Below are 21,758 nucleotides of genomic sequence, written 5' to 3' on the forward strand. Positions count from 1 at the left end.
GTGGAGCTTGGCTTGGCTTGGGAACCGGAAACGTCAAGTCAAGAAACCTGGCAGCCAATCCTGGACCTCAAGCGTCATATATCACGTGGAAAATACACTAGGTGCACGGTCCATGCCGGACAAGGCTGAGACTCGGAAGATCTCTAAGTAGGTAGAGTACTTCCACCAAGATATTAGTAGCCTTCCCTTCCCTTCTCCAAATGTCGGTAAAATACTATAGCTATCGTCTCACACAAACATATGATATGATATGCTTTTGCGAGTATTTCTTAGGTATCAATTGGCTCCGCTTGATTCGATATAATGCAATGCAACTGCTGACCATCTTCTATGCATCATTCCTGTGAACATCTCCCGTGCAAAAGAAAAGCACTACGAGTATAAGGCAAGACAAAACAAAACAAACCCGCTGCGTGATGAAGATCGTGATTCAGGAAAACATGATGAAAACCGCCGCCACTGCGGATTTCGGGATAACTGCCTGTCGATCGAGAAAGTGTTCATGATTTGCCGCCCGTCTCCCTTTGGCCTATTCCCGTCGCCCACTCAGCCTCATAAAGCTGAAACATAATAAAGCAGGAAAGCGTCAAATTTTCATTCGCGCCCTGCTATAAAAGCACAAAACTTTGCCAATTCTAATCAAAGCCCATCCGTCTAGATAGCTAGATACCGCTTTTCAAAGAACGAGCAATCGCATCAGTAATATCTCCATTGAAAATGGTGTTATGAAGCCCATTCCGTGTAAACTCCTGAAATTGTTGGTCCTACTGGCCCTTGACCTCAGCTTTCTCCGCCGTGATTTCTTTCGAGCCTATAGAACTGGTAAGAAAGCTGTTCGCAGCAGAGTCATCTTTGATATATGTACCCTCTTTCTTTTCTGCATCGGTGGATGGCTTGGAGTCGGTCTCTCGGCCGCTGATTGTGCCTTTATGGACTTGGCTGTCAAGGTCTTTATCTTCGTCTTGGTGGTCAAACATCTCGGTGTCATCGGAATCTGTGAGGACTTCAGTTCCATCACCAAGAAGAATAATACGGCCGCGTTGGTTACCACCGAAAGTCTTCGATTTTTGGTCCATGTCAACATCGTACCCGCTATCACTGTCATCGAAGTTATGGTGGACACCTGGGCCTCTGAACTCAGCTGTTTTAATCATTAGCCTTGTTTCCCTTTTGAAGAGCTGGACAGGCTACTTGCCATACTCTGGAGGAGCACATGGGCCATCTCCATTCGCAACTCGCTTTGCAATTTCTTCGTACCACTCGTCCTGGGTTTTGCCGCGCAACAGACCAATAATGACTATAGTCATGTTGTCGCAACCAACTCCGCCCGTCTCGGAATTTGAAGCCAAGCAGTTGTCCATCATGTTTTCACAGATCTTCGTAAGGTCTTGCTTGGCGGCAATTCCGCGTCTAACAAATTCGACAACTGCTTGCGAAGACTGGCAATCCCAGATACCTGTAGGTAATGTTAATATGCTGCACCATGCTCGTTACCGTTTACTGAGCTCACCATCACATGCAACAACTAGAAACTCGTCGTCGTCAGAAATATCGTGAACAGTGACGTCTGGAAATGCGGTAACAATCTGCTGCTCAGGGGCAAGCTCGGCACTCTTCTTGAATTCAAAATCGCCAATAGCTCTTGACAAAGCGAGGTTTCCGTTCACACGCCCGAAGTCTACGAATCCTCCAGCAGCAGTAATACGTGCCTTCTCGCCTGTGCATATGTTAGGGTCATATTTCCATATGTAAGTCAGCATGTGCATGTTTACCTTCATTCTGGGGTTTGTGATCGAATGAGAGCGGCTTGGCACGCCCCTTCACTCCCAAAACGGTTCGGGAGTCACCAGCATTGCCCTACATAGTCAGTATAAATACCTCTTATGCCATCATCAAGATACCACATACCACATAGATCTTTGTTGCGGAGAGAATACCAACAGATGCGGTGCAGCCGGAAACTTCTTCCTCGTACCGTGGGTCTGCAGAGCACGAGTCAGTTTCCCATCAACCCGTGTTGTATTTATCGAGCATGCTGACCATTGAGAATTGCGCGATCCGTAGCGAGAAATCCATCCTTTAATGCCTGCTCGATATCCCCCTTCTTGAAAGCCTCCTGCTTTGCAATGATCTGGTGTATATGCTCCCCAGCGAACTGGGCGACCCGGTCACCTCCATGTCCATCATAAACTCCGAAGAACGACAGTCTTTTGTCAATACCAGTCGTGGGCTTCGCAGCCGCACCATCCTCAGCAGCAGTTTGTAAATCAAGCACCGCCGCATGTGCATCCTCCATACTGATACGCCATCCTTGCATAGACGATACACCAAATATCAAGCGCTCATCGCCACCGCTGTCTGAGGTCTAGCAAGACGAATATGTCAGCAATTTCCCCAGATTTAAAACGCAAAAGACTGTTGACAATAATGTACGCAACCGCTCATCAACGACAAAACATAATATAGCAAGCCTCTTCGCATACTATGAGAATTCAATCATTTCTGAGCGTTTGTTTGTACAGCCCTCGCACTACTAGCTGACCGAGGATCGGCCATCCCGCGGAGGCGGGACATCCAGTGACATCCAGTGACAACGGCATTGTAGCAGAAAGAAAATGATTGCATACCTTCTCTACGACCGGCTCGGACAAGGTCTGACCCATATTGACGGTTCGAAAGCTCTCAATCTACGACTGAAAGCAATTTGGGATCCTAGCTGGCTCTGGCTCAAAAGTTTTGCCTTCGAAAGCGCGAGGAAGAAAGAGGTGCGGGGTCAATCGCGTGGAAGGCGAGGGTCGAGGGGTATGTGGAGGGACTATCTGTCCATGTGTAGTAAGAATGAGGGCGTATGTACTGGAATCGTCGCGGGGAGGGGATAGCTTTCTGGAAGGGTCGCGTGTGGGGGAGAGGAGGAAAATATGACGGATTTGCGAGGCCTTCTCTCTTTGCTTTGGGGAGATGTTCTGACTAGGGCCTTTTCGGCTAGGCAGGTCGTTCGTTTTTAAGGCAGCGGCGTGGGTTATGTACAAGCAGCGACGGATATTATAATTAGGAGGAGGGAGGGCATTCGAAAATAGATTCATGTGGTTCTTGATTGTGAATAACCTCTTACTTTTAATGCGGGCAGCTTAGGACTTCGTCAGGAAGATTCACGCTCATCATATCTGTGGTTGGTTGCTCTTGGGGCGGATGGAAATGTGTTGGCCTCTGGAAATAATGGCTTCATCTTCCTGAGCGATCATGAGCCAGATTCATGGTGGCGTGCCGTGCATAGATGGGGTGGGCAGGGCAGGCAACGGCGCACTGATCAGGGCACGATGGTGCATGCACCCTGATGCGTCATTAAGTTAGGGGTTGGGGTTGGGGTCTAAGCCATCCTTGCAATCATTGTTTGGATTGCCCATCGTACTTATGCAATTTACGCCTGGGGATTGTTATTACTATTTATTGTACAAGGTTTCAATACGAGTAGACAGATAAATAAGGCAAGAGAGACGAAATAACTTCAACTACCTAGGTACAAAGCAAAGCTTCAGCAGCTCTAGAGAAGATATACTTCAGTATAACGAAAATCAGCGTCTAACTTCCCTTGTGGTACCATAACGAATGTCCCAAGCCAGGTAGGACAATAGACTTTCAATCACTCGTATCGAGTCTAGGTATATCCTTGATCTATATGAACTTCAACCAGTGATGAGAAGAATGCTGCGAAATAAGACCTGCTCATAAAGCTTTGCATTCTCTATTTATCTATAAATCCAAACACTTATTCAAAAAGACCATGCACACCCCTCCACATTACGCCCCTATATATACGCCGAATAATCATCTGGATCTTCTCCACCTCCTTCATCGGCTTGTCTTTCCACCCTCGCCCTCACACTCCCCGTCGTCGCCGTCGCATCAACACTAATGGGCCTCCTCCCTACCCCCTCCACCATTCTTACACCAACGCCCATCTCCGTCATCGGGTCAACCAACAACTTCGACTTGTGTCTCCCCGTCGGCACAAAGCTCATTCTGCTTTTCGCCTGCGCTGCTTTGGCTGCTGTAGAGACTTTAGGGGATTCGTCTTCGCTGTATTCTATTATATTGCCTTGACTATCGCGGCTAGGTGGGTGCGTTTCCCAGCTTCCTTCGGAGTAATAGTCTTCATATTCATCGTCATCGTCGGCGTTTTGGGTTGGGATGGCTGGATGTTGAGATTGGTGTAATGATTGCATGGACGGTTCAGCCGACTCGAACCGGCTATCTGTAGATTGAGTAGAGCGGACACTCTCTCTGGTTTTTGTGCGGTGTAGTTCGCCTATGTATGTCTTCAGCTGGCGCGTTCCTTCGCGGGCTAGGCCGTAGGTACCATATTTGATGCCCAAAGAGTCACGCGGAGGTGTGTCTTCTTCTCGGAGGCCGTGTAGAACTACGTTCTGTAGGCTTTCCATGCGGGATTCTTCTGGGACGGTAGGGGAATCAGCGTAGGATCTGCGGGCACGCTTGGGAGACCTCAGGGAGTCTCGAACTAAAGAGCCACCGAAGAAGGGCGAGGAGCCAACGCGTCTACTAACAGGTCGAGAGCTGTGAGATGCATGGCTACTCTGTGAACCTCGTTTTGCAACAGCTATGGGCGGGCTTTTGGCGACTGCTCGAATGCTCATGCGCATGCTGCTTCTTGGGTATGTGTCTGAGTATGCGGATGTGGCGCTGACGTTACTGTGTCGATTTGAATCGGCGACTGTTAACCATGTTCTCGAGTTTCTTACAAGGGCAGTGGGCTGGCTAGAGCTTGACATCCATTCCTGACCGTTCCATACGCTCCTTCCTTTCACGCTTCTGCTGGATAGAGATGATATCGATGCTCGACCGCCATGTCCAATACCACTCTGCTTCCTATCAAACGCAGCGGGAAGCCTTGGCTGTCGCCTTTTTGACCTTCTGTTGGCTGGTCTATCCATTACATTTGAGACTTCGGGCTTCTTGCTCACACTTTCATTCCTAGAAAGCGCAGTAAAGTTCTCCAATGGTGTGAAAGAGAAGGTGCTATCCGTCAAATTCAGTATTGACCTTTCGGACTGTTGACCTGACGACGTGTTACAGCTCTCTCTAATGTTTCCAACAAGATTCGAAGACAAGACTCGAGCCGAGCGTCGCGTATGACCTTTCCTTGAGAAGTTGGAATACGTCCGTGTCAACCGGTACGAAGAATTCGTTATAGAAGACGAATCCCCCGTTGGGTGCGAGCTGTCCTGCGTAGATCTCCAACTCTTGTCCGTTTTGGACAACGCATTTTCCGAATAGGAACGTATTCTATTGCCCGAGCTCTCCAGCCCCGAACTCGTTCGCTTACTCATATCTGATTCCCGCGCTCCAAACATGGAAGTTGTAGTTCGAGACCGTCTTAAAATTCGATCAGGGATCTTACTAGGGCTCATTCGCTTTTCGTTTGTAGTGAGGGCATGGTGTGTATTATCACTCAGAAATCCAGACGTATCTAAGTGGAGGGGATCAGGGGGCGCAACCCGTGGTGGTAGTACTATTTCTTCCACGCTCGAAATGGATCCTGCTTCAAGATTTTCGTGAGGAGCTGATGTTTCACTCTTGTCAGGGCTCCTTGATCGCTTTCTTGTTGAACGCCTGCGCTTTCGGTAGCAGAAGAGCGCAAACAGGACTGCTGCAAACACCACAAGTATTGGAGTGACGATAACTGCAACATGTCTGCTCAATTGATGGCTTGCGTGGGCTGGTGCTGGGGCTGGAGTAGAGATTCCAGTTCGAGAAGTAGTAGGTGAAGTTCGAGATGACGAGGGTGTTATTGACGAAATTGATTTGGTCGCCAAGATCACCGACAGTTCGAAGGACTGAGAACTGGACATCTGTGATGATTTCGAGATCGCATTCAAGGTGATTGTATTCATGGAAGGGTTCGCGCTTGTTGGGACTTGGCCAGACAGAACGAATGTCGAGGTATCGAAGGATAGCCATGATTCAGGTGGAGTAAAGTTGGCACTCATGTATATATCAGATGGATTGGTGAGGTAAGTACTTAAATTGTACGAAAATCCGGCACCTATTGTAGCATTCAGTATGGGAACTGACATACTAAACATCGAGGTGCCTGCAGCCAGTGATATTGTTGCATTTGCTGCGTCTCCATATATATCTGTTGCGAGTACTGAGATGTTGGCAGAACGAATATTTGGCGGAGCAGTTCCAGTCAACGCCATCGTCAAATTATCAAACACTAACCAAGGTGGCGTCTGCACATCCATTGAGGTGATTTCGGATGCATTTGCAGGTCGGCCATCTATTTGGAGGTTGTTCGAAAGCCCTAAAAAACTGATGTTGCTTCCTGCAGTGGTATTGATGAACATATCTGCATTGTTGAAGGCCAAAATATGTACTCCAACCTCGATATAGAAGACAATGGACGCCCCAGCAAACCCTTCAATATCAGATACGATAAGTCGTAATCCAAAAGTCTGCGGCGGTTGAATGAGAGAAGCATAGTCTGGAGACTGGCCGCTGAACGAGAGTGAGGTCTCGTCGAAAAGTACCCAAGATGGCAAGGGGGTATTATTGGCGGTGACAGCATAGTAGCTAAGGTTCGAGCTTCCACCATTAGCGGAAAATGTTTCGGGGTCAAATTTGAATTTGAATGGTGTCGATGGATGAAAGAGAATGGTCGATGGCCCGGAAAATGCACCGAAAGAAGGTAGTTGCAAAGATGGCGGTATGCTTACGACCGGTGCAGGATTCTTTGAGACCACCAGAGTTGCACTGAGAGTAATCGACCCAGAGGAATCAGTAGCCGTCAGACCGATAGCTACTCCAGTTACACTGTCTGTTCCAACATCAGCGGTGGATGGCGTTCCAGACAGTGTGCGAGTGGTACTATCTAGTGACAGCCAACTTGGTCCGCTGGATAAATTGTAGGTTATGGCGGAGGCCGAGGAGAAGGTCGAGCTCGGAAAGGTATATGCGAAGGGTTGTGATACACGCGCAATTGTAGGTACTTGAGAGTTGAGAGGGTAGTCAATTGTCGGAGCGGCATTCGTAATATTTGATATGATGGCAGCAGCAGCGACTATCTTCCACAGTGCCATTTTTACGAGGGAGTAATTGGTTGTGTAGATTAGTTATCCACCTCCGTCGTCCAACTTGTGCAAAACTAGACGGACGAGAACAGCAGAGTTGACATGGTTTAAAATCCACAGAAGAGTTTACAATAAGACGGATACAGACAGAATGAAACGGACATAATCGAGGGTGCCATCACGACCCAAAAATTTGGAGGCGCAGGCGGAGAATAGGGAGACCCGCTTATCGATGTGTATCGCCTTGCTTAAGGAATTTAACAGCAATGGAAAAGACAGTAAGGGCTACCAGGGCTGGGGACCAACCTTCCGATACTATCGAAGCCGAGTTCCTGGGGAGGCGAAAGGCTAGCATATTGTTTGAAGGCATTCCCATGCCACATTCCAGCCCCCGCCCGCAACTTCTAAATGCCCAGTAAACTGCGGCAACTGTTCAAAATCGCTCAGACATGACGGAAAATAAATGGAAGGCAGGCTTCTGGAGTTGAATGTGACCCATCATAAAGGAGAAGACAATTTGAGTTTTGGTCTCCGGCCGGAAGTGTCGAGTGGCGGATCGGTGGTCGAGGGCAATTCGAGGCATTTTGAAGGCTGCCAAATCGGTGCATGATCCTGGATTACCTGCATGAAACGAAGATCTTGAGTAGCTCATTCATGGGAATATTGGATGTGGCATAACCACAGCCCTTGACTTGTGAACAAGCAAAGGGTTGCATTTGACTGTTCACGAAGGGGACATTTGAAGGGGTAAAAAGGACGTCACGCTAGCGCAAAAAGTGGTGAACCAACTTACGGTAAGCGAGAAAAAGGAGGCATCGGTACGTACAGTATCGATAGATATCTTTCTGATCCAGCCCCCACCTTTCTCAAACACCTCAAGAGAACGCAAGCCATGCTATCCCGGTCTCCCTCTCCAGAGTTCTCGCCTCTATCAATCGGAGAAGACTTCACTCCTGTACCTACCTATAAAGCTGCATCAACCACTTTTATCGATCTCTCAAACTTGCTTGAACCTCCGCTACAACTCCACGAGGATCTAAAATCTGGTTGTGGCGGTCAATTATGGCCGGCCGGTATGGTTCTGGCGAAGCAGATGTTACGGTATCACAGAAACTCCTTGAGAAATGCTAGAATGTAAGCCACTCCCTTTCCCGATCATCTAGCAGTCACTTAGAGTCATATAGTCTTGAATTAGGCGCAGGCGGCGGACTGGTCGGCTTAGGCGTTGCTCTTGGCTGTTCTATTGATACGCCTATCTACATCACAGATCAGGAGAATATGCTCTCTCTAATGGGAAAAAATGTTACTCTCAATTCACTGCAGTCACGTGTACTGCCCCTAGTGCTGAACTGGTATGGACCCTGAGCTATGTATTGAAAGAGCCATTTATTAAAGAGATGATAGGGGTAATCCATTGCCGAAGGACATCATTGAACAGAAGCCCAACGTTATCCTAGCAGCCGATTGCGTGTACTTCGAGCCGGCTTTCCCATTGCTTCTCGCCACGCTAGAAGAGCTTCTTGAACTGAGCAAGGATGCGGTCATTTTTTTCTGTTTCAAGAAGCGCAGGAGAGCAGACATGCAGTTTATGAAGAATGCCAAGAAGAGATTTGTCGTTGAGGAAATCGAGGATGAGGAAAGGGGGACATTCTCTAGGGAGGGCTTGTTCTTATACACCTTTAAACGAAGGCCATGATTATTGCGAACAGGAAATGAAATGAAATGAATGATACGATGTGCCATAGTCTTTCATTATATGTGCAAGCTCTTAGTTTGATACATACTTACGAGCCTTCCTCTTTACCGACTTCCACCCATGTTTACACCTAGTAGGAAAGCAGGCTCATCTACCTTGTGGTGCTCGTAGCTCAGAACTCCTACGGCACCAGGTTCTAGCATCATAGGCAGGCTCGTGCTGAGAGGAAAGCCAATCCACCTTTTCGCAAACGCTCTCAAGATATGCCCATGGGCAATCAAGACCACGTCTGCGCCTTTCTCCCCGTGCATATATGGCCCTTGTATCTCCCTGATCTTCGCAATAATGCTATCAAGACGATTCGAGACCTCATCCGCTGATTCCCCTTCCTCGCACCCATCAACCCATATATTCCATGGTCTTTCCTTATCCAACCCACGCTCTTTACGAGCCGCTCTGATATGAGCAGTCAACAGCCCTTCATACGCACCATATTCCCATTCACGAATATCCTCAGTAGTCTCCGATTTCCCTTCGATCATCTTTTGTGCAGATTCATCAAACAGAAGCTCGTACGTTCGGCGTGCTCGCGTTCGAGGGCTGATGAACAGATGGGTTATTTTGGAGGGGTCGATGATCCTTCCTGGTCCAACGATGACTCCTGCAGAGGAGGATACTTGGTGTTCACCATCGGGGGTCAATGGGATGTCACTCCTGCCGGTATAGCGTCCTGAAATAGTCCATTCGGTCTCTCCTGTGTCGAGGTTAGACAAGGTTGTTTGAGAAGTCAAGTTTGGTATACCTCTCGAATTTATTCAAGAGAATGGAGGGTGATTCTCACCATGTCGGACGAGGAAGACTCGAGGTGTACCAGCGTCTTTGTCGGGCATTTTAGCTGTTCCTGCAAAGTCTGGAATGAAGTCGGGAAAATACCTATAAACCTGGCCTGGCCTGGGCATGGATCTTCATCACGCTAGGCTAAGATAAGATAAAGGAAGATAACTACTATCAACAGCTGTACAACTCACTCGCCCGAGGCTGAAGTTTTATGGTAATTTTGAGCATTCTTTCCAGATTTGAGGTCTCATTATAAAGAGTTAGTTTTTCGTTTACCTTGGAGTCATTCAAACGGGAGGCATAATGGCTTCCCTTCCTGCGGCGGCTATCGATAATAGACGTTGGGGTCAATCGACTTCAAAGTTCAGACGAGGCTGAAGTATATGTCGAGGAAGGAACGAGAAGAGCTCACATATTTACTCGAGTCTCCGCAGACGCCATCTTTTCCCTTTACTTTCATTAACATAGAGCCACTCGTATATTATTAAAGTCACAAATATAGATACCGCACATCGGTAAAGCATCGCTTACAGGTCTCAGGCTTCAATTCCTCCTGATTCGATTCATTATTTTGACCAAGCAGCACCCGACAGCCTTAGCTTTACTTACCTCCCTAGGTACTTACAGTACGGAAAAAGTCCGAAATGAGTTCACACCGGATATCAGGTCAACAGGCTCGTAGGCATTCTTGGCCCATGGACATGCCTTACCAGGAGTGGGAAGAGCCGGAACCAAGCCCACCAATTCAAGGCATCTCAAGACAAGAGAGTCGACAAAGTCGACTTTCTCAAATTCGAATCCAAATGCTGACTAGAGATACGCCACGTTCACGTTCACTAGTTCCACTCGTTCCAACCCCACCCCGGTGCATGTTCTGCCTCGAGAACATCAATCCGGATGGCTTGTCCTACAAGTGCTCGATGTGCACGTCTAATCATGTCTGTTCGCATTGCCTGAAAGAATGGTTTATGGATGCTTGCAAGAATGAGAGCAAAATGCCCCCAATGTGCTGCTCTGTTATTCCTCTTTCAAGTGTCTCAAAGCTCCTAACTCAAACACAAGTGAGTTCTGCAGAATATCTCAGATAGTCCGGATCATTATACTAATCTTCATCAGATAGACCTCTACAAATCAAAGCACGAAGAGTGGCTTACCTCTGATAGACTGTACTGCCCCCGGCTCTCTTGTTCAGCATTTATATCACCACGCTTATATGTCTCCGAGAGAGCGTTTTCAGGATCATCGAATTCTGTATCTGGAGACAACAATAATGTCCAGCCTATTTCTGGAGGATCACCACGCAGTATCAATAGTCAACTATCATTCAGTTAGACCGTATCACCAATAGGATCCCCGCTTTGGTTAGAACAAGACAACGGACTTCCAGACTCAGCACCCAGCAATCCCTGTGTCACCTGTCCTAGATGCTCTACTTTAATATGTTCCAAATGCCATTCTTTTAGGCACGACGACGAATGCCCAAAGACGGACCTCGATCTTGAATTGGAAACGCAACTGAGGAAGTGGAAAATCAAGCGTTGTCCGAAATGCCGCACCGGGGTAAAGAAAGTTTATGGTTGTCCTCATATGCTCTGCCGATGCGGGGCACAATTCTGTTTCAAATGTCTGGCGCCGATGCTGGAATGTAATGGATGCGTTGTCGACGAAGGTTCAGACAATGAACTAGAACAAGACGACTTTGTGGAAGATGATTTAGATGGGAGAGCGGGTTTCTATGATGGCGATGGTCGTGAATTTGGTGCCGAGCCTTCTCATTATGGTAGTCATTACATTTGGCAATGCGATCACAAATTTTCCGAAGTCTGGTTTGATACAGACGTACCAGATGCCCCGCGAACATTAGAATGCCAGCTATGCCTTCGAGAAGCAAAGGTTCGAGAGCTTCCAGTATTCGGCCAGGAACACCGAGGGGAGGGCAGAGAGGATGAAATCGCTTGGGAGTGTACGCGGAACTGCGGCATGGTTATTTGCGGTGGTTGCCTGTTAATCCGTTGGTTCTCATGAGTTTCCCGGAACCAGGACGTGTTTCTTCAATGGGCGTTGGTAACGGATGGGGGATAATGTTGAACAGGGCTCACTATTCGAATTTGCGAAACAGGGTTGAGGCCCTTGTACAAAGAGCGACACCTACTAGTATCATAACTTTAAGCTTCTACAGCGTCTAGGAATAACATTACAGTATCCAGCGAATTACCTCGTTCTCATTACAAAAAATGTCCTACCAATGTCTGTATGCTTCCCCCCCCTCCAAAAAAAAACATGTCATCCGATATATCGCACCATCTCTATCGCACTCTCACAGTGGCATGCTAATGTAGCAAGTAAGATTCTATCTACGTGCGATTTAGAGACTTACAAGAATTTTTTCCATGACTAGGTCATAGATAATTATCGAGCTGAACATGATTCATGAAAATCTCCCTCCATCCTCGACATAATCCTAGCCAATCTAGGGAGAAACGTCGCAAGGCCGCACGCCTGCAGAACTCTTGTTTGCATTCTTTAGAAAGATCGGCAAGGAGTGAGGGTGCAGTGCCCTTCTTGCTTCTCCTCCAAACTCAGATGATACTCTTAAGAACATGATAGATAGATATATCAAATCGTCGCTCGGGCGGTACAGGCTTTGAAAAGAGTGCTGGGGTATAATTAGATTGGAACAGTATGTACGAGTGTTTGGCAAGCGCTTAAGCAAGGTGAAGGTACGGAGTAAAGCAATGAATGAATGATGGAAGAGCCGTTTCGAAATTCGAACCCCGTCGGAGTTTGGGATCTTTTGAAAGCTCCTTGCTACTATATATTTCTCTGGTGGCTTATCATGCAGCAAACAAAGAACCTCTCATGTACACTCAAGGTTGTGTTACCTAATAGCTAGGGTAAGAGGGAGGGTCGGGGGAGACTGAGTGTAGTAGTTTGGTTTATTTGTTATACAAGAAAATCTATGAATTACATACACTATGTACAGGTCATTATTACAAAACCAACAAGTATTTAAACATCGGCATTCCTCACAGCGCCATCAGGAGCCTTCCCTGGTATCGTCTCGGGCGATGGTGTTGCTCGGCGAGGGACAGACTTGAGGCCATCGTGGTCATTGTGATCAATCTTTTGAAAGAGCTTGATGATCCGCCATTGCGTGTTTCTCTTATTCACGTCAATGTAGGCTTCCCTAGTAGCCAAATCCTTCACCACGAGCTCGGCCCCATCCAGATCACCATCACTATCATCTTCAACACTTTCTTCTGTCTCATCAACCATTTCCTCTACCTCTCTCTGTAGATTTTCCACCGCTGCAATCTCTCTCTCTTTACGCTCCTCTTCTAACCTCTGCATACCCTCAACCAGCGCCCTGCGATCACGCAGATGGCGTAGTGTAGAAATAATTTCTTGATCGGGTGTATAGCCAGCCTTTTCCATGCGAGCTATTACATTGATCGCCATGCGCGGCTCCTGCATCTGGGCGTAGCCATTCATCAAGGTGGTCCATGTAACTTGATTAGGCTCGACGCCTCGCTCCTTCATCATCACCAGAATCTTCTCAGCCGCGCGGCTCTGGCGGTGCTTTTGAAAGATGTGGACGAGGATGGACCAGGTGGAGACGTCTGGCTTGGGTGGATGCAGAGGTGGAGGCTCGTAGATATCTGGGTCTCCTGTGTCTGGTGGACCAGGAGGTTTCGCAGACATGTCTTCGATGATCTGGAGACAGTCTTGTATCCTAGATGCGTGCTGTCCGAGTGCTAGAAGAGTGAGATTGTAGATATGACGAAAACCGTAGTCTTCTTTTCGATCTGACATCTGAGTCACGATTGGATCGTTGTTCTCCACCAGCTGTTTCCAGTGCTTGTAGAAGATCTTTGGCGTCTCTGAGTCATTAAAGCTTCTCAGGAGGGCACCAAGCATGATGACGAGAACGGGCATTTGCGGATCGACTAATTCTTTTTGGTTGGGGATTGAGTCCGAATTGGTGATGCTTTTGTAAAGTCCCTCCAACCCAGGAACCAGATGGGCTAAGGGTTCGAAACGGAAGTATCCGCAATATACTGGGAGCATCTGCTCAAAATACGTTGTTTCAAGGACTGGCGGACTTTCCCACCTTCGGGCTGCCTCTTTTGTATCTAGGCGATGCTGACGAATGCTGAAAATGAACATTGAGTGAAGGGCATCTGCAATAATGTGCGGGGCCCACAAAGATCTCTCCTTGACAGCTTCGGTGATATGGGTAATGTCAGCTTTGTCCACCCGACTCTTCGCGTCGTTCATTAGAATTGAGTATGTGTAAGCATCTGGCTGGATACCATGTTGCTTCATCATCTCATAAATTTGCCACCCCCTTTCGGACAATCCAGCTTTCAAAGTTTTATATATCAAGACGTTATATAAGATAGTATCCGGCTTTAGTCCACATTTGAGCATGTATTCGAATACTTCATTGTAGTGAAATTGTGTGTTGTCACCAGCAGCCATGAGCAAAGTCGTGCAAAGACTCGCCATTTGTTTGCTGTTGAAATCAACGCCTTGTAAATCGCCAATGATCTCCATGATCTCATATGCAACGTTTGTATAACGGCCACCTGATTTGGCTAAATGATCCGCAAACTGCATCAGGCTGTTGTGATGAAGGGGATTATTGATATTGTTCAAAGTCCTGTAGAGATTTTCAACCAGTTCTGGGGTCCGTAAGTGTTTCATCAACAGAAATATCGAAGTCTGAGATAGATATACGTGATCCGAAGGACCCTTTGAAAGTAGACGGCTGACTATCTGGAAGATCTCCAGGGCTGGAGTGTCATCCGTAAGGTGTGCGTACCGGAGGTAGTACCAAATTATATAGTCCAGGCATCCAGACAAGGCTCTGCCATCAGGATATGGTTCAATGTAGGTAGCACTCAAAACCTTCATTGCCTTTTCTGGACAATCCTTCAAAGCTGTCAACATAAGCTCTGGCCAAAGACGCACTCGCTGGATTTCGGGAATGTCTTCCCAGGCTTTACGTAACGAATACGAAGTCTCTTCGTTGATGTACTCCTGTATGAGTTCGATTGGAAATGTCCACGAGCGGTACACGGCTAGTTTTGGCTGCCTGTAGGAGAATCCAGGATTATTGTTTCGGATGATTAGGTAAAATCTCCTATGCCACTCTCCGGAGTGACAAGGGAAGCTGCGAAGCATTGAATCAATTGGGGGCCTCTGCTGGTACCAGAGAAAATTCCCGTACAATTTTGGGACTGGGAAGCGGTATCTTGAGAGGAATTTCCACTCGAATTTAGACCCTCCATTCGCCGGTTTCTTTGTCTTTGTCGCACCAAATCCAAATAATACCGCCCCCCTTGGTCGCTTTCGTAGTTGGGGTTTCAAAGGCAATGCGCCATCCTTTGGTTTTTGAAGTTGAGCCCTCCGCAGTTGTCTCGATGTCTGATATTTTGGATGCCGCGCCGACATAACTCTAATGTACTTCTGATTGAACGTTTCTGTCTGGACTGATGATCTAAGGCAACCCTCAGCTTCTTCAGATAGAGTCGGTTCGGCGCCATCTCCTGTTGTATGAGAGTGATCCGTCTTGATCTCGTGCGCCTCGTTTGAAGGCTGTTCGGCCTCAAGGTTGTCTTGCAAACTTTCCGCCTTCTCTGGCCTGGGAATGTCTTGCATTGTGCCCCATAGTCGCGACTTTGATTCTCCTGCATGCTGCCCTGTATCGCCAGTAACTTCCTTCACTTTATTGCCGACAGAATAGTTCTGGGGCGTTTTCGAACTGAAATTCCGGTTGCCCCTGGAAGGCCATGGCTGAAAAACTCTTGGAGCTAGGAAAGGAAGAATCGGTAGGTCGAATGTTGACAAACGTCTTGCAAGTAAATCCGGACGTAGAGGCATCGATATAAGGCATCAGGATGTCGTAGGAAATGTTGCCCTGCCCATAGTATTGGTGATGTGAAAAGGTGTAAATTTCTGGCCAGCATACTATAAAAATTTGAGGCTAGTGCACAAGGCTGAGAGCCGAAGTCTCGCGGCAAGGTTTACATGCAACATTCAAGAAAAATTCAACTCTCTTGACATCTCTAAAAACATGTCTACTACACATGCATCTCTAGGCGCCGCAGCAGATGAGCGGAAGGCGCGTCTCGCAAAACTCAAGTCCCTAAAGCGCAAACAGCCCAGCGATGAAATCGTGGCCCCGGAATCGACGCGCTCCCCCTCTCCCCCTGCCGAACCGGACGTGACAAAACTACACCTCTCGGGACGCAATTATGATCCAGAAGCTAAGGGACCGAAGCTGGGGTTTGAGGCGCCGCCGATGTTAGCCTTCGATAAGACATTGGAGCAGCAAGCAAGGGAGGTCGAAGAGGAAATCAGGAGGAAGGCCGAGGAGGAAGAGCAAGATGACAAGGGCGTCGATCTGTTCAAGTTGCAGCCAAAGAAACCTAATTGGGACTTGAAGAGGGATCTAGACAAGAAGCTGGAGATCCTCAACGTCCGGACGGAGAACGCAATTGCGAAGATGGTACGGGAGAGGATCGAAGGAGCGCAACAGGCAGCGACAGCCAAGTCAGGGAAGGGGGCAGTTTCTGCAAGTGAAGGCGGAGATGAGGTGGGCATGGAAGGTGTTGCTTTGGTTGAAAGCGTTAAGTTGAGGGAACGAGAGGAGGTAGAAGACGAGCGGCGGGAGAAGGAAGATGAAGAAATGCAATGATGCAGGATTTCACAGGAAGTCAGCAATGCCATAGAAGGAAAAGCATAAGGTATGGCGTATGGAGTTGGGTTCGTTGTGCAGAGAAGCGAATATTTTGGGGTATTTATCTACTCTAAAAGCAATCATCGCCAATTCAAAAAGTGACCCTTCCAAATCCTCTTTGAGGAAAGTCATCCGTGACTATAGCTAGTCTCCACCTGGTAATCTATCTCCCCATGTTCATCGATTGCGTTAACGCCAACCTTTTACTAAAAGGACTCAAACTTTTCTCTCTTGGTGGGCGTTTATTCTCATCATTGAAGTTATTTTGGTTGAGACCACCGTTCCTGCTGTCTCGACCAGGCTCGCGATCATCTGAAAATCTTCTCCTCCTTTGTGGACTTCTAATTTCAGCCTTTCTACCTCTTGCAGGAGGACTATCGTGTCGATATCTCCGTCTGGTGCTGCGACTACTTCCTCGTTCTCTAGAATGTGGCACATGATCCCCCGTATTGGACATAGGTGAGTCCACAGACGAATAAGAATCCCTTCTTCGCTTCTTCTCATGCGTCGCCTTTGGACGAGATGGCGGCGACCGTGAAATACTGGAATATCTACGGTTCTGACGACCTAATCCTGTTCGAGACGGTGACCGTGACAGGCTTGTTGGTCTTGCTTGTTGAGGTGATGGCGATTTTGATACAGTTGTAGATATGGTTGAGACGGAAGACGCAGAAGCCGATCGCATTCTTTTGGGCTTCCCGGCGCTCTCAGGTTCCTTACTTTCCCTCTCCCTCTTCCGGCCCCTTTCCCGCTCTGCCTCTGCCTTGGCAAGTTGTTTGTCGGCGACACCTTTCCTGAAAGCACAAGCATGTTAGCTTTGGTGGTACTCATTATCTTTGGGTGTTGGTTGAAAAATAGTGTGACAGAGTATGGCACAATATCCTTCAGCGCCCGTGGCTTGAGCCCAAAAAGCCCTGGACAGAGCAGGCTATTTGAACTTGAGCAAGTACTCCTTGAGTGCTCGATGACTATCGAACAAAGTCTTGCTAGCAGTTTCCACCCGACTGGAAGTCACAGCCGCAAGGGATAAACAGAACGTGCAGGAGGTGGATTCTGGTGCACGAGAAAGAGCTTGAGAAAGACATGAGAAAATGAGGACGAACTTTCTCAACAGATCATTCGGGACATCGCTTGTCAACTTCGGCACCAGCTTAGGGTTCAGGAGCTGCTGAGTCCGAGATGGGCGGGGAACGTAGGGTCTCTCTTGGGCGATAGCCTTGCATTCGTAGGAGTAGTGGCGTAATGGCAAGTCAGCGTTTGGTATATAAACCAGGGAAATATAAACCTATCTTTCTTCAGGCATTTCTGGCACAAGGTAGCAGCTGTAGCTCTGGAGGCGCCGCCGCTCATGGGAGGTCTGGGATATCGATTCATTGTCGCATGCAGGTGGTATACGCTGGCGCAGGATCTCTAAGATTTGTTGTATATAGATAGAATGGAAGTGATTTGGCACTGGCCCAGTATGGAGGGGGGAGAATGAGATGCAATTCGTCGGTAGAGCAGTGATTTTGTAAAGAGTGCCTATAGTTAAGATGTACCTATGTTGTTGTGGTTGGTTCTGCCTTCAAAAAAGGGCAAGGGCAAGCACATAGGGAGAGACCTCTGCGGGACAGATACAGACTTGTAGTGATACTGGTACTGTACAGTGGCTCGGGTGGGTGAGGTGAAGTTAAAAAAACTGCAGGGATGTGTCTCTAGCGCCAGGCTTACTCGTACCTTCGGGGGTCTAACTAGCAGGGCAAGACGCCCGGCTACTGTACTGGTTTGTACTTTGAATTTAATTCTGACCTGAGCGAGCGAGCAGAACAAGAGGGGAGCTGAACACCATGCTCTGAATCTGAATACCTACAGCTATTCCACCACCTCAAAAACTCCACTCGCACCCATCACCTCGTCCGCACGAGGGTGAACACACCACACCGCCATCACGAACGGTTTCTCGTGTTGTACGACTGCGGCGGCCGATTAAACAACTACCCACTTCCACTTCAACAGGCGTCCAAGTTCTTCCACCCCCGTCCTACAGTACAGTACGGTAGTAGGTACAGTACACCCTCTCGTGGGATCAATCAAACGCATCGTCAAAACACTTTCAATTTCCCCGCCATACAACAATACCAACTCCACCTCCAGCTTGTCTGCGACGACAATGACCAGATGTCACGTCTCTGCATCGGGCGCCCTTAACATTCTCCCTTAATTTTCCATTTCAAACTCAACATTTGGTTTCTACAGGCTGCTCTCTGGTCGCCTGGCTGCGAATCTTACCTCTTGTCCTGTCTGAACCACTACACTCATTTCTGGCGACTGGACTTTGTTTCCACCTAATATATTCTCCAATATGGCTACCGCACCAATGTCGGCAGATACTTCCAGACTCTCCTTTGCAAAGGTACGCCCAATTCTACTTCATGTGGTCAGCCGCAACTCCTTTCAATTTACACTGCTAACTCCATGTAAAGGTAGCTGCATCTGCAGGAAAAGATAGTGTATCCTTTAGTTCGTTTACCAATACTTCGAAATCTGGGCCTGCGCGAGCTTCGGCGCAAGAGAATGCTTTGTCACAAGACCAACTAGAGAAGCGGTCGATGGAAGGCTCTAATGAGCATACTCCGCTGTCAGACACCACGAATTCTGCTTCAGGAGATACATCTACGCCGGGAGAGGATAGTTCGACAAGGGGAACATCTTCACCAGCCGTGGAGACCAATCTTGTCGAAGCTGTCAAAGCGCTGAGCGTCAATTCTCCAATGCCTAGTCTTGTTGTAAACGGGTCACGAGGCGCGGTTCCCAGGAAAAGTGATGGAGTTGATGGGTTTTCCGACGACCCATTTCAACGCACAGATTCTGGATCTGAACTCGGGACGAAGCCACCCAGTCTAGACGGGAAGAGCATCACATCGGGGACAACCTTTGCTTTAGACGAAAAAGAATCTTTACGGCCTGATGATAGTGCCAGTGTAAAGGCTTCTGAAGATGATGATACCTTTTCGGGGCGAGGATCTATTGTTGCGGGATCAAGGATCGGATCTGAAGCAGCGGCCAGGGCCTATCGTGCAGAGTTCTATGAAGCTCCCGTCCGTCGTAGCATGCAGCCAATGCCGGAGCGACCGAATCAAGGAATGATTACTCCTCAAAGCGGTTCCTCTGGGCAGGAGACCACAGACGATGGAAAGCCTAAGCCTCTGATGGGTCTCTCTGGGCCCTCTGATGCTTCTGATGCCTTCAGTAGGTTCTACCGCCAGACGCCCGATGAAAAATTGTTGGAGGCCCTGGAATCCCCTAAAGATCGCATTTTCCTCCTTCGGTAAGTAATATTCTTAATCGATCCTCCTGCAAGTCCGAAGTTCAATTTGGGCCAGCAATACTTCTTGTTTTAAAAGTCGGCCATGCCAAACTTCACGGCCCAGGGACTTCCTAGCAGGAAGCAGAATCGTCTAAAGATCAACCATCACTAACTTTTGAAATATCAAAGGCTTGAGAAAGATGTCATAGAGTTTGTAAAAGACTCCAAGTGAGTAGCCACCAATAACCGCTACGCCTTTAGGCTCTACTATCTCGTGTAAATTTGACTAATAACGTATACAGAGACCCTTTCATCGATCTACCACCGTGTAACTCATTTTGCCGAATGTTAACCCATAAACTCGCGGATTACTATCACATGACCCATCAGGTTGACGCTGTCGCTGGCGCTGTTCGCATATTTCGAACACCTTTTTGCCGATTACCTCCCTCGTTGACTAGTATATCAAATCCTCCAACTTCGGGGAATACCCCGCCGCCCACGATGCCAGCTATGAAGATTATGCGAAGGGGTGGCGATGGTGATGCTGGCCAAAGCCCGTCCAAGGCGACTTCGGAAACAGGCAGTGACGGTAAAGAAAAGGCGCTTTCAGCCAAGGAAAAGTACGTAAAATACTCTGTGTGTTTCATGACATTGTAGACTAACGTGCTGTGAAATAGGCTGTCCAGAGAAGAGCGAGAGGCTGCCTATAATAGGGCTAGAGAGCGTATATTTGGCAAGGATGACAAAGGAGATGCTACACCTGGTACGTATTCGCCCGCTCTTGTCTTTGCTTCTGCTGATTAACTTGAAGATACAGAAGATGCCAATGACATGTCTCGTTCGAGTTCTGTATCGACCAAAGATAGAAGCCAAAGCAAAAAGCCGAAGCCTTTAAAACAACGGAGAGATGACTCTGAGAGTTTCGACGTTCGATCTCAGTACACACCGTTCTTTCCTCAACCTCAAATGCCAACATGGACCCCAACACCGCAGTACTCGCCGGTTGGCCCTCAATCATTCAATGGTTCGGTTCAGGGTAGTTATCAACAGTCGATGCCTCCCCAATTTGGGCCGCCAACCCCGCAATTTAACCCAGGGCAGATGAATAATGGTAACATGCAGGTATATAGCAATGGACCTCAGGTAGGAAATTTTTCTCTTCCCGCCTCGAGGATTTAGAAGCTGATAATGTATAGCAATATCCTCAACCAGCTCAACCACGGTATCAGCCAAATAGTGCTCCAATCACTACATATGGATCCCCTATTCAGCCCCAGCCCGCTGCTCCACAACAACAGTGGCAGCAACAGCAGCCAATGTATCAGAATCAGACTCAATATCAAACTCGAGGCCCCATGGGCACTGGGCCACAAAACTCCATCCCGTATGCTTTCGGCCAGTTGCCAAGCACCGCCAATCTTGCTGATCCCAAGAGTCAACACCCAATTCCTGGAAGTTTCAATCGACACGCATTCAACCCAAAGACTCAGTCATTTGTACCGGGAAACGGCAATATGCCAGTACCTCAGTCTATGTCACATCACGGGTCCCCTCACCTCCCTTACAATGCCTACGCTCCTCCTCCTCAACAACAATTTGGAACCGGCATGGGGTATAACATGGCAAGACAGGGTTCAAATAACTCTTTGCCTTCGTATCATGCATCGCCTCATATGGCTCAAAGACCTGTGATGATGCATCAGGGTATGCAACAAGGCATGCCCCCAAATCTTCCTCAGGGCATGTCTCAAGGAATGATTCAGGGTATGTCGCAAGGTATGCCACAAGGTTTACCACAGGGATTACCACAGGGATTACCTCAAGGTATGCATGGTATGACACAGAATGGGCAGGTTGGAAATACTCATCTCCCACATTATGGCAATCCATCGACGCTCCCTCCCAAGCCACCCACTGGGGTTTAATGGCACGCGCTTATGTGATTGAAAGAAAAGTGGCGTATGGTAGCATTGGTGGAGTTAGGGAATTGCCTTCATCAAAAATGGATTTTTTGACTGGACTATAACAATTGTGCTAATAGACCATAAATACAACAACTTATAAAACACTATCTTGATGCAAATGAACACAATGCATTTAATG

The 21,758-nt window shown here is 47.9% G+C and overlaps 7 protein-coding genes across 7 annotated transcripts; 3 read left to right on the forward strand and 4 right to left on the reverse strand.

The window, feature by feature from the left end:
- Positions 1 to 764: 764 nt before the first annotated feature.
- On the reverse strand, positions 765 to 2,663 carry ptc2 (Protein phosphatase 2C-like protein; the record flags this gene model as incomplete). The annotated part of the gene is made up of 7 exons (XM_031151635.1): positions 765 to 1,158; positions 1,201 to 1,456; positions 1,511 to 1,717; positions 1,773 to 1,857; positions 1,909 to 1,982; positions 2,041 to 2,365; positions 2,628 to 2,663. The coding sequence occupies 7 exons, from the start codon at positions 2,661 to 2,663 to the stop codon at positions 765 to 767; spliced, it is 1,377 nt and encodes a 458-aa protein (XP_031002515.1).
- A 1,143-nt stretch (positions 2,664 to 3,806) lies between these two features.
- AXL2 (Axial budding pattern protein) lies at positions 3,807 to 7,097 on the reverse strand (the record flags this gene model as incomplete). Its single annotated transcript, XM_031151636.1, has 1 exon — positions 3,807 to 7,097. One exon carries the CDS (start codon positions 7,095 to 7,097, stop codon positions 3,807 to 3,809), a length of 3,291 nt encoding a protein of 1,096 aa, XP_031002514.1.
- Positions 7,098 to 7,980: 883 nt separating this feature from the next.
- EFM6 (Protein-lysine N-methyltransferase) lies at positions 7,981 to 8,784 on the forward strand (the record flags this gene model as incomplete). The annotated part of the gene is made up of 3 exons (XM_031151637.1): positions 7,981 to 8,222; positions 8,273 to 8,440; positions 8,493 to 8,784. The coding sequence occupies 3 exons, from the start codon at positions 7,981 to 7,983 to the stop codon at positions 8,782 to 8,784; spliced, it is 702 nt and encodes a 233-aa protein (XP_031002517.1).
- A 104-nt stretch (positions 8,785 to 8,888) lies between these two features.
- SHB17_1 (Sedoheptulose 1,7-bisphosphatase) lies at positions 8,889 to 9,674 on the reverse strand (the record flags this gene model as incomplete). The annotated part of the gene is made up of 2 exons (XM_031151638.1): positions 8,889 to 9,538; positions 9,626 to 9,674. 2 exons carry the CDS (start codon positions 9,672 to 9,674, stop codon positions 8,889 to 8,891), a joined length of 699 nt encoding a protein of 232 aa, XP_031002516.1.
- A 6,026-nt stretch (positions 9,675 to 15,700) lies between these two features.
- On the forward strand, positions 15,701 to 16,324 carry cwf18 (Pre-mRNA-splicing factor; the record flags this gene model as incomplete). Its single annotated transcript, XM_031151639.1, has 1 exon — positions 15,701 to 16,324. One exon carries the CDS (start codon positions 15,701 to 15,703, stop codon positions 16,322 to 16,324), a length of 624 nt encoding a protein of 207 aa, XP_031002519.1.
- A 205-nt stretch (positions 16,325 to 16,529) lies between these two features.
- On the reverse strand, positions 16,530 to 17,774 carry LHYA1_G006705 (uncharacterized protein; the record flags this gene model as incomplete). The annotated part of the gene is made up of 3 exons (XM_031151640.1): positions 16,530 to 17,160; positions 17,317 to 17,651; positions 17,679 to 17,774. Coding segments are annotated over 3 exons (1,062 nt in total), but the record flags the coding sequence as incomplete, so codon positions are not given.
- A 933-nt stretch (positions 17,775 to 18,707) lies between these two features.
- Positions 18,708 to 21,580, forward strand: R3HDM2 (R3H domain-containing protein; the record flags this gene model as incomplete). Its single annotated transcript, XM_031151641.1, has 7 exons — positions 18,708 to 18,758; positions 18,829 to 19,673; positions 19,842 to 19,880; positions 19,955 to 20,275; positions 20,333 to 20,418; positions 20,467 to 20,798; positions 20,852 to 21,580. The coding sequence occupies 7 exons, from the start codon at positions 18,708 to 18,710 to the stop codon at positions 21,578 to 21,580; spliced, it is 2,403 nt and encodes an 800-aa protein (XP_031002520.1).
- Positions 21,581 to 21,758: the final 178 nt, after the last annotated feature.

This window comes from Lachnellula hyalina (genome assembly GCF_007821495.1).
Source record: "Lachnellula hyalina strain CBS 185.66 chromosome Unknown contig00164, whole genome shotgun sequence".
NCBI classification, from domain to species: domain Eukaryota; kingdom Fungi; phylum Ascomycota; class Leotiomycetes; order Helotiales; family Lachnaceae; genus Lachnellula; species Lachnellula hyalina.